General features: G+C 58.2%; 1 protein-coding gene across 13 annotated transcripts; it reads left to right on the top strand.

The window, feature by feature from the left end:
* Nucleotides 1-293: 293 nt before the first annotated feature.
* On the top strand, nucleotides 294-10749 carry ADAM15 (ADAM metallopeptidase domain 15). 13 transcript variants are annotated; one of them, XM_069480492.1, is made up of 23 exons: nucleotides 294-458; nucleotides 1632-1738; nucleotides 2378-2454; nucleotides 2858-2936; nucleotides 3113-3189; nucleotides 3282-3465; nucleotides 4254-4319; nucleotides 4402-4470; nucleotides 4548-4717; nucleotides 4860-4944; nucleotides 5422-5570; nucleotides 5657-5831; nucleotides 6117-6209; nucleotides 6310-6614; nucleotides 6704-6899; nucleotides 7151-7228; nucleotides 8106-8178; nucleotides 8367-8505; nucleotides 8930-8999; nucleotides 9604-9675; nucleotides 10092-10163; nucleotides 10433-10557; nucleotides 10652-10749. In XM_069480492.1, the coding sequence occupies exons 1-23, from the start codon at nucleotides 380-382 to the stop codon at nucleotides 10692-10694; spliced, it is 2583 nt and encodes an 860-aa protein (XP_069336593.1). In that variant the 5' UTR covers nucleotides 294-379; the 3' UTR covers nucleotides 10695-10749. The 13 variants fall into 13 exon arrangements, 12 of the variants coding, with proteins under 12 accessions (XP_069336593.1, XP_069336594.1, XP_069336595.1 ...); XR_011234581.1 differs by lacking the exon at nucleotides 10652-10749 and having other exon boundaries at nucleotides 10092-10305; nucleotides 10433-10465; XM_069480493.1 differs by lacking the exon at nucleotides 9604-9675.
* Nucleotides 10750-11055: the final 306 nt, after the last annotated feature.

Raw genomic sequence — 11055 nt, 5'->3', positions numbered from 1 at the left:
AGGCGGGAAAACAGCGAGGCCACTAGGGAGGGGGCCAGACCTGGGGCCAGGTGAAGGCGCGACGCCCAAGCCGGTGGGACCGGGCCTCAGCTCCCACCCTGCGCAGTTGAAGGAAAGCGGCAAAGAGGAGAAGCGCTGGCGAAGCCGGCGTCCGGGGCGGGTTCCGGCTTCTGCAGAACCCGGCGCGCGGGGGCGTGGCCTAGCGGAGGGCGGGGCCGGGGAGGGGCGGAGCCTGGCTCCGGGCCGGGTGGGAGGGGGCGGGGCGGGGCCTAGTGGCAGCGCTGCGCCGCAGGTCGCTCCAAGCAGACCCGGCCGCGGGCGGCTCCTCCGCGAGCGGTCTCGCACCTGCTGCCCTCGCCCAGCCCAGCGCGCCGCTGCCATGCGGCTGGCGCTGCTGTGGGCCCTGGGGCTCCTGGGCGCGGGCAGCCCTCTGCCCACCTGGCCGCTCCCAAGTATAGGTGAGTCCTCAGTCTGGAGCGGGTCGGGGGCGGGCTGGGAGGAGGTGCAGGGAAGTCGGAAGGCACTGGGGTTCTGGGGCCGGCCAGAGATCCTGGGAGAGCCCAGCCAGAGCGCGGCCCGCCCTGGTCTGCTGTCCTGGGCCTAAGGCCCGGCGACTGGGCGATGGAGTGGAGGGGGAAACGGGGGGATGCCGGTGCCCCGACTCTTGGCCGTCCTCTGCGCGGTGTCTGCGGACACTTTCAGGTTCAGGTACCAGGGACCGAAGGGCCTGCCCTGCGCTCCTCGGGATCGTGGAAAGAGGGTCGCTGCTTCCTAGGACTGACATCTTCGCTCCTCTGGGGCCTAGCTGACCGTTCCACCCGGTGCCAGTGCGCCGAGTGGGCACGGCTTATAGGGTTTAGTGACGAGGATTCTTTCTAGCCCCTTATCCCAGGCCTAGGCAGCCAGGTACCTTCACCCTGGTGCTATTGCCACCAGAAGCCCAGCCGAGCAGGAGGGCCCGGAAAGAGCCAGGAGAAGGGAGAATTGGCCAGGAAAGAGGCTGAGACACCAACTCCTCCTTGGAACTTTCACTTCCCGCTGCTGTCTTGGGCTGGGGGCCGAGAGGGCAGGCGCGGGTGGAGTGTCCGGAGGAGAGAGGGCCATTGTGTGTAGCAGGGGTACTGGGGGAGGAAGCCGAGGCTGTGGGGAGCGGGTGTGTCTGACTGGGCATGAGGGGTATTTCGGGAGGTGGGGGTGTTTGCACTGCTCACCCAGAAATGGGTGTTCCTGGCATCTCCGTTGTGAAGGAAGGGGAGGGTGAATGGGCACCCGGCCACAGGGCTTAGCTCAGACTTGAGAGGGGGCGTTCCCGGGAGGGGGAGTGATTGGGAGGGAGTGGGAACAAGGGAGGGTGCCTGTGAGAACCTGGGATTGGCTCGAGGGGGACAAGGAGGAGCCACAGGCTGGGCAAGCTGAACTTCTTTCTCTGGGAACTTGTGGGACTTGTGGATAGATTGGTGGGTGGAAAGCCATAAATTGGAGAGAAGCCCCCTCCCTCCAGTATTCTCCTTTAAGTCTCAGCATGCAATGCAGGAGCCCTTCGAGCACCTAAGGGCCTTGATGTGCTGGGTGCTGGTGGGTCTGGAGTTCATTCCCTCAGCGCTCTCTTGGGGTATCCTGGGACCCTGCAGGTGGCACTGAGGAGCAGCAGGCAAGGTCAGAGAGAGCCCTGAGTGGGCCCTTGGAGCCCCAGGTCTTTCAGGACAACCTCCCGATTAACCTAGCAGAGGTGCTTCAGGTGAGCGTCACTCTCCCCTCTAATAAATATATACACTCGCCCTCACCCCCAGCACAATCAGGCGTCTCAAAGCCAAAGCTTGGCTGAGGAGCTGGTGAGGAGACCTCGCTGTGGCAGGTCCATTCCAGGTCTGGCTGCCTCTCCCACCACACACCCCCCCCACACACACCTGGCTTCACTTATCGCCCTCTCGCCTCTACACACACATCTGTCTGCCTCAGCCCCACCCAACCCATCCATCTCCACTGGGGAAATTCTGAAGCCAAACTTGCTTTCTTCATCTCACGTTGTCAGTTTTCTCAGGGGAGGATTTGGAAAGGGTCAGGGCCTCCCCAAACCACCCCCCACACTCTCTAAAGCTGAGTCAGAGGAAGGGCTGGGGCCTGCACTGGGTCCTCTATGATGCTTCCTCTCTGGGCAGGAAGCCGAGAAGGGGCGGCTCAAATACCTTCCTTGACCTCCCCACACAACCCCCCAGAACAATGCCCCTGGCCAGGCAGGGCTTCCTGGCCCTTCCCTTGGGATCCCCCACCCGTGATCTAATCGTTGGTGCTCTCCTGAGGGCCTGAGGTTTTCTGGTTAGAGAGGGTAGAAGTTACAGGGATGTCTGGGAGGTGACATGCCCTCTGGTGCCCACAGACCAGTCTGCCTGAGTCCCTAAGGATCAAATTGGAGCTGGATGGTGAGAGTCATATCCTGGAGCTGCTACAGAATAGGTAATAGTGATGATTGTAATAATGATCGCATGGCTAACAACTTGTATAGCATTTACTATGTGGCAGGTACTAAGCGCTTGCGCTCATTTAATCCTCATAAAATTCTGTAGGGGAGATAGTTATGTATTATTGTCTTCATTTTACATATGAAGAAGTCAAGGCACAAAGAGGTTAAATAACTGGGCCAAGGTCACAGAGCTAGTATGGTGAAAACCAGGTTAGAACCCAGATAGCCTTGCAGAGTCAGTGGCCCAACTGATACACTCTGCTGCCTCGGGGGACAGTGGGAAGGTTGGGGGGCTACCTGGTTTCCAGTCCCCCTACCACCTCCAGGCCTCAGCTTGTCATTACACCAACCCGGGAGGTGGCTTGAGCACTGCCCTCCTTTTTCTTCACTCCACAGGGAGTCAGCCCTAGGCCGCCCAACCCTGATGTGGTACCAGCCCGATGGCACTCGGGTGGTCAGTGAGGGACACACTCTGGTGAGTCAGGCCCTCATGTGCCTAGTTTCTGGCCTAGGGGAAAGAGGGAGGGGGCATCTGGGGGTGCCAGCCCTGGAGGATGTGGGTGGGCATTGCATATCTTTACCAACAAGCTAGACTCCTGGGTTCAAATCCTGACTACCATCCGTGATAGCACTAACATTTCTCTGCTGTAGGAGAACTGCTGCTACCAGGGAGGAGTGCAGGGCCATGTGGACTCCTGGGTGTCCATCTGCACCTGCTCTGGGCTCAGGTACAGTGGGTGGATTCCATGACAGTGGAGAGAGTGAGGGGACACCAGGCACGGAGCCGAAATGTTCTCTGACTACCTTTCTTTTTCCTTAGGGGCTTAGTGGTCCTGTCTCCAGAGAGAAGCTACACCCTGGAGCAGGGGCCTGGGGATCTTCAGGGTCCTCCCATTATCTCCCGAATCCAAGACCTCCTCCTGCCAGGACATTCCTGTACCCTCCGCGGGCATGCATCTGTGCCCACTCAGGCTCCACCAGAGGGACAGCGCCACATTCGCAGGGTAAGGATGAAATGCAGGAGGGCTGGGCTTTGGTCATCTTGAGGGCTGACCCCTACCCTCAGAGCTATGTGTTCACAGTAACAACAGCTCCTGCTAACGGAGAAATTTCCACGTGCCAGGAACTTTATGAACACTATCTCATTTACTCTTCTCAGCAACCCTAGGAGGTAGGTGCTATTAATAGCTCTATTTTAAAATGAGGACACCAGTTCTGAGAGGTTAGGTGACTTGCCCAAGGCCATACAACTAATAAATGGTATATCCAGGATTCGGAAGCAGGTATTTGGCTCACACTCCTCATCGTCTTATGATCCCATGTGCAGAGAACTCTTACTTGGTTATAGATAACACACAGTTATCAATTATAAAGCAATGAAAACCGAATTTTCTAATTTTTAAAATGGAGATAATAAAACTACTTGCTTTATAGGGTTGCTGGGAAAATTAAATGAATCTATATATATATAATGTTCCTGGAACTGTGCTGGGCATATGATAAGTGTTTGATAGTGTTGGCTATTGTTATTTTTATTATTGCTTTAAATTTGGAAAAAGCACTGAGTTTGGAGACAGAAAAGCAGGGGTCTACTCCCAGTTTCATAATCTACTTCCTGGTGGTCCTTGGCAAGTCCCTGGCCTCGCTGGCCCTCGGTAGTTCACCTGTAAAATGGGCTGTCCACCCTCCTCTGTCTGACTACACAGGTAGGAGTGGACACGTCTTGGTGAGCCCTACGTGGCTGCTGGCTGTGAGTAGCGGTTTGCCTGATACTCCACTTTCTTGTCCATAGCGGAGGCGAGATGTGGTAACAGAGACCAAGATTGTTGAGTTGGTGATTGTGGCTGATCATTCGGAGGTGAGCCTGCTGGCCCCTGCACATTCACTCCCACCCCTCACCCACCCTGCAGCCTTTCACGGTCACCTCCCTTGGCCCATAGGTCCAGAGGTACCCAGACTTCCAGCGCCTGCTGAACCGCACGCTGGAAGTGGCCCTCCTGCTGGACACAGTGAGTGTTAGACAGGGCAGCAGCCCCACAGCCCATGACCATGGCAACCCCTCTTCTGAGCCCCAGCTCTCTTTCAGTTCTTCCGGCCTCTGAATGTACGAGTGGCACTAGTGGGCCTAGAGGCCTGGACCCATCACGACCTGGTAGAGATAAGCCCGGACGCAGCTGTCACGCTAGACAACTTCCTCCACTGGCGCCAGGCAGACTTGCTGCCTCGATTGCCCCATGACAGTGCCCAGCTGATGACGTAAGACCCACAGACTGAGCCAGAGGGACGTGGCTCTACCCTGTCCTGGCCAAATTCACCCTCCTTCAACTCCCTACCTCAGGCCCTGAAGCTCTGAGTGCCATGGCTTTTGGGCCTCACCTTTGACCTCTCCATCCCACAGCAGCACTTCATTCTCTGGTCCTACGGTAGGCATGGCCATTCAGAACTCCATCTGTTCTCCTGAATTCTCAGGAGGTGTGAACATGGTGAGTTATTTCCAGGTCTCCTGCCCATTCCCAATTCAGTTCCTCCCAAGTTGGTACCACTTATTCACTGAAACACCCTACAAAGTTGCCCAACCCAAAGCTGTGGGTATAGAGGATGGAGGTGTATGACGTGGCCTCTGCTGTCCGGCAACCCCTCGCTTGTGGCCAGCCCATCACAGTGTACACCGTCCTCATCCATGCAGTCCTCCCATTTCTTAGAGGAAGGTAGAGGAGCAGCTGAGGCCCAAGTACAGAGGTGATCTCCTAGGGCCATTGCTGTGAGGGAGGGACACAGAGCTGAGCCAGAACCCAGGTTTCCTGCCACCCAGGCCTGGGCTTTCCTTCTACTTTAGAAGCAATTAAGGAGGGAAGCAGTACCCACTGCGTGCCCAAGAGATCAGACAGGGTGGGCTAGGCATTATGGTGGAAGCAGGCTGAGGCTGGGGCTGTACCTGGAGTACACCTCCCCAATGACAGGACCACTCCACAAGCACCCTGGGAGTCGCCGCCTCCATGGCCCACGAGTTGGGCCACAGCCTGGGCCTGGACCACGATTCACCTGGGAACAGCTGCCCCTGTCCGGGTCCAGCCCCAGCCAAGAGCTGCATCATGGAGGCCTCCACAGAGTGAGTTGCTGCAGGATGTAGAGAGGTGATGGGGTAGTGGGCAGGGAGAGGTCCACAGCCCCAACCTTCCTTGCCACCCTCCCCAGCTTCCTGCCAGGCCTGAACTTCAGCAACTGCAGCCGACAGGCCCTGGAGAAAGCCCTCTTGGATGGGATGGGCAGCTGCCTCTTTGAACGGCTGCCCAGCCTGCCCTCTCTGGCCACTTTCTGTGGAAATATGCTTGTGGAGCCGGGCGAACAGTGTGACTGTGGCTTCCCGGACGTGAGCCCCTCACCCAAAGCCTTGCCCCACTCACTTCTGTGCCCTCGCTCTGGCTCATTAGCCTCTCCAAGCCTCCTGTGCTCCTCTCTGGTTCTGAAGGGACCTCCCACCCCTCTCCCGACCTCTCTGTCTGCAGGGACAGCACGTGGGCTGTTGGGGTCTAGCTCTTACTTTCTTTGTGGCTTTGGGCATCCTTCTGGGTTTGGTCTCCGGGAGGAGGGTTGGAGGTAGGCTCTCAGGCCCTGCCTGCTCTGATGCTTGGCCCCTCTATGCCCTTGCCCACAGGACTGCACTGATCCCTGCTGTGATTACTCCACCTGCCAGCTGAGGCCAGGGGCACAGTGTGCATCTGATGGACCCTGTTGTCAAAATTGCCAGGTGGGCACAGTCTAGACTGGCCAGCAAGAGCTCATGTGCCTGAGGCCAGGGTGGAAAGGGTCATTCTGATCCTACACTGATGCCTGTCCACCCTCCACAGCTGCGCCCGGCTGGCTGGCAGTGCCGCCCTACCAGAGGCGACTGTGACTTGCCCGAGTTCTGCCCTGGAGACAGCTCCCAGTGTCCCCCTGATGTCAGCCTGGGGGATGGTGAACCCTGCGCTGGCGGACAGGCTGTGTGCATGCACGGGCGTTGCGCCTCCTATGCCCAGCAGTGCCAGTCACTTTGGGGACCTGGGGCCCAGCCTGCTGCGCCACTTTGCCTCCATACAGCCAACACTCGGGGGAACGCCTTTGGGAGCTGTGGGCGCAGCCGCAAAGGCAGCTATGTGTCCTGTGCCCCTAGGTAAATGGGGAAACTTAGCTCCTCCTCTGGGTTTGTGGGAGCCTTGGCCCTGCTTCCACTGACCGTGTGCCCTTCCCCCCTCTCCCCAGGGATGCCATTTGTGGGCAGCTTCAGTGCCAAGGGGGTAGAGCCCAGCCTCTGCTGGGCTCAGTCCAGGATCTGCTCTGGGAGACACTGGAAGCAAACGGGACCCAGCTGAATTGCAGCTGGGTGCACCTGGACCTGGGCGACGATGTGGCTCAGCCCCTCCTGACTCTGCCTGGCACAGCGTGTGGTCCTGGCTTGGTGAGCAGCCTGTGTGGGCAAGACCAGGTAGGAAGGGACATCTGGACCATGGTGAGCAGTACCCAGACCTCACCGTCCATGAGTGTAAAAGGCACAGACTCTGAGGGAATTCAGATTCTTACTTCAGACGAGCAAGGTCCTGCCATCCCACTGAGACTTGGTTTCCCCATCTGTAAAAGCCTTGTTAGCCTCCCAGTCACAGCAAAGCTTTGTGAGAATGTGACCTTTGCTCTTCTCTCCACATGGGGCAGGTATGCATAGCCCATCGATGCCAGCCTGTGGATCTCCTGGGAGCACAGGAATGTCGGAGCAAATGCCATGGGCATGGGGTGAGCTGGGATGAGGGAAATGGAAGGGGAGCAGACAGCCTCCAGGGAGGAATAGGATGATGGGCTTTGGAAACAGACATACTTGGGTTCTAACCCTTGCTCTACTACTTCCTGGTTGTGTAACCTGGGGCAGGTTATTAACCCCCCTGAGCTCAGTTCCCTTATCTATCCAAGGGACATAATAATAGTACCCACTTCTTGGGGTATATGAAACAAGTATGGGCCAGGTGCAGTGACTCATGTCTATAATCCTAGCACTCTGGGAGGCCGTGGCTGGGGGATTGCTTGAGGTCAGGAGTCCGAGACCAGTCTGAGCAAAAGCAAGACTGTGTCTCTACTAAAAATAGAAAAAATTTGCCCAGCAACTAAAATTATAAACAAAGAATTAGCTGGGCATGGTGGCTCATGCCTATAGTCCCCGCTACTTGGGAGGCTGAGGCAGGAGCCTCGCTTGAGCCCAGGAGTTTGAGGTTGCTGTGAGCTAGGCTGATGCTATGGCACTCTAGCCCAGAAATAGAGTGAGACTCTGTCTCAAAAAAAAAAAGAAAAAGATGAAATGAATATGAAAGCTTCTAGCACAGTACCCAGGATACAGAAGGGGCTCGGTGTTAATTTGATCTAATTTCCTCTGGCATGGAAGGCTCCCTCTCTCTAGGGCTCTAGTTCTCTCTACCCATCATCCCCAGCTCAACTGAGATCTTGATAAGCTGGAGACAGAGAAGTAGTCCAAGAGTACAGAGCCCCCCGCTTTTTTAGGGGTGGGGGATGGGGTCTGACTATGTTGCCCAGGCCGGTCTCGAACTCCTGGGCCCAAGCGATCCTCCCGCCTTGGCCTCCCAAGTATAGAGCCCCTCATTGCTTGCCCTGTGCCCCCTAGGTCTGTGACAGCAATAGGCACTGCCACTGTGAGGAGGGCTGGGCGCCCCCAGACTGCACAACCCAGCTCAGAGGTAGCATGGGGTGGGGGCAGGGGCAGCTGGGAGGGCAGAGCGGCTCATTCCTTACTTTTCCCTCTTGGCTCTCTTTTTCTGACCCCATCGCTTTCTCTGATCACTGAGCTTCACTCCATGCCCCCTGCTCCTTCATGGGTATAGAGTTCTTAACCCTGCCCACCTTTAAAGCTGACCTCACCCCACAGCAACCAGCTCCCTGACCACAGGGCTAATCCTCAGCCTCCTGTTGTTACTGGTCCTGGTGCTGCTTGGTGCCAGCTACTGGTACCGTGGCCGCCTCCGCCAGCAACTCTGCCAGCTCAAGGGACCCAGCTGCCAATACAGGTATGAGCATTGTCTTCCTGCTACCAATTCCTTCAACTGGGGACAGTCCTGAAGACTGCTCTCACCTTTGCAGCCCCTGCCACCCGGTTCTAAGCCCTGAGACCCTTGGACCCTGAGCTTGCTGACTGCCACACCCCACACACCTCTCTTCCCTACATGCACCCCATAACTCTTCACCTCATATGTCAACCTTTCAGGGGGCAGCTGGGATGCTAGGACCATTTCTCCCCAGGAGCCCCTGTGCTGGATAAGTGGGGCCCTTCCTCAGGCTGATCAACTGCCCCCACCCCTGATTTGACCTAAACTACACACAGACTCCTCTTCAAGGGGCTGCAAAGGGTTAACCCCACTCAAGGATGGCATATGGTTGGAGAACAGAGTCTGAGGCTGGACTCTCTCCCTCCTTGACTTTCCTCATGCTCAGGGCAGCCCAATCTGGTCCTCCTGAACGGCCAGGACCCCCACAGAGGGCCCTGCTGATGCCAGGCACTAAGGTGAGTCCTGGATGCCAGAGGAAAGGGGCTCCACCTTGGCTTGGCATCCAGCTTGGGCCCTGGGGGGTGGGCATTAAAAGCTCTAGACTAAGAGAAAGGCCAGCTTTGTCCCCAGGTCAGCCATAGAAGTCGGGGCGAGCCCTTGCCTGGCTGCAGGCAGAGAAGCAGAGTGCAGACTGGAGTGGGAGGGACAGCTAGAGAAGGGGCTGCTGAGCTCTTTCAGCTGGCCAAGCTGGTGGCTTTGAGAGGTGGGTCTATCTGTGCCCCCAGCAGTGACCCCTGGAGGGCAGAAGGGGGGTGGTGCTCAGAATGGCCTTCAGTGTGCCAGAACCAGATGAGGCCCAGGTCACCATGTGTAGAAGGGCTGGTGAGTGCCCCTGCCCTGAGCTCTCTGGGTCTGATGACAGGAGTATGTGTGTGTGGGTGGTCTGCATGTCCCCACCACCACCTGTTACCCCCGCATGCAGCTGAATAACTGCATGCACAGCACCCCCTACCCCTAGGGCCCTGACTGTCCTCCCTGGGCACTAACCCTTCTCTGCCCACATCTGTCTCTCTGCTTCCCCCACCCTGTGCCTGTCTGCTCCTCCTGCTCTCTCGGCAGGCTACTGATCTCGGCTTCCGGGCACCCCCCTCTAGGCCGCTGCCGCCTGACCCTGTGCCTAAGAGACTCCAGGTAAATCTGGGCCAGGCTCTGCCCTGGCCCAGGGCAGGTGGGAGGCTTGGTGCCCAACTGCAGTTCTCATCCCTGCTCCCTGTCAGTGGTGCTCTTCATTAGGTGACCAGGGTGCCCCTCAGCCTTCAGACACTCTGAGCCCCAGAAGCAGCAAAGGGTGAGCCTCCTGCCTTGGTTTCTACCACCATCTGGTGGTCAGTGGCGGGACTGCAGCTGGCCAGGGACTCCACGGTTGACCCACACCTTCCTCCCCTGAGACATCTGCTGGCATGCCCCCAAGCCCTCTGCGCATGCCCCCATTCTCTCCTTCCCCCACTGGCTGACTTTGCATGTTGACCTGAATCCCTCCAGGGAACTTCTGCATGCCCACTGCCCCTGGCTGTGCTCTCATAGCCACTGCCCCTCTCTCTGTTCAGGCTGAGCTCGCTGACCGACCCAATCCCCCCACCCGCCCTCTGCCCGCTGACCCGGTGGTGAGGAGCCCGAAGGTAACAGTGGGAGGAGAGAAGGGCACAGCCTCTCCCCCCACCTAGGGCTGTGGTGCTGGTAGTCCTGGAGGTGGTGGCCGTGGCAAGATGGCCCCTCAGTGCCCAAGGGCACATACCCCGGTGGCGCCTTTAATGGTGACAGGTTTGTTTGGAGACACGAGTGACCTCTGGTGCTGCCCCCAAGCTGGTGTTCCCCAGCACCAGTGCAACGGGGGTGGGCGACATGACACCCCCGGAGCCAAGCCAACCTCCTTCCTTCTCTCCCTCAGTCTCAGGGGCCTGCCAAGCCCCCACCCCCGAGGAAACCACTGCCTGCCAGCCCCCAGGGCCGGCGCCCATCAGACGACCTGCCTGGCTCAGGAGCTGGAATCCCGCCCCTAGTGGCACCCTCCAGGTAGGCAAGGAGGAAAGCTGCGGATAGGTGGACGGAGTGAGTGATTTGGGGCAAGAAGACCTCTGACCGTTTTTCTCGGCTTTCTGCACTCCAGGCCAGCGCCACCACCCCCAGCAGCGTTCTCGCTCTACCTCTGACCTCTCCTGAGGCCTCCAACCCAGACTTAGGACTTCAAGAGGCGGACTTGCCCCGTGGAGTGTACCCTGCCATGACTGAAGGAGCCGGAGCCTAGACGCAGCGGAACGGGTGTCCTAAGGCACAAGGCACGAGCTGTCAAGCAGCACTCTGGGGACCTGCCCACGTCGCTGCAGCCGGGGGTTGGGGAGGGGCTGGGGGCTGGACAGGGTTGAGGGAGGTGCGCACAGCCTGTCTCTGCTCAGCTGCAATAAACGTGAGATCTTGGGACCGTGCCTTGGAGCTTGTCTGCTGCTGGAAGCTGGGTTGCCCCTGTTGCGGTTCCAGGTCTGGCCGCCAGGAGATGCTGCCGCCTCGGACGCG

This window comes from Eulemur rufifrons, chromosome 8 (genome assembly GCF_041146395.1).
Source record: "Eulemur rufifrons isolate Redbay chromosome 8, OSU_ERuf_1, whole genome shotgun sequence".
In the NCBI taxonomy this organism is placed as follows: domain Eukaryota; kingdom Metazoa; phylum Chordata; class Mammalia; order Primates; family Lemuridae; genus Eulemur; species Eulemur rufifrons.
This window is presented reverse-complemented; position numbering and strand designations above follow the sequence as displayed.

What these genes read in the sequence shown, in the direction of transcription:
- ADAM15 (XM_069480492.1), top strand. Translation starts at nt 380, where the DNA reads ATGCGGCTGGCGCTGCTGTGGGCCCTGGGGCTCCTGGGCGCGGGCAGC. An exon ending in ACCTAGCAGAGGTGCTTCAG is followed by an intron (nt 1,739 to 2,377) that starts GTGAGCGTCACT and finishes TGGTGCCCACAG; the next exon opens with ACCAGTCTGCCTGAGTCCCT. An exon ending in CAGCGTGTGGTCCTGGCTTG is followed by an intron (nt 6,900 to 7,150) that starts GTGAGCAGCCTG and finishes CACATGGGGCAG; the next exon opens with GTATGCATAGCCCATCGATG.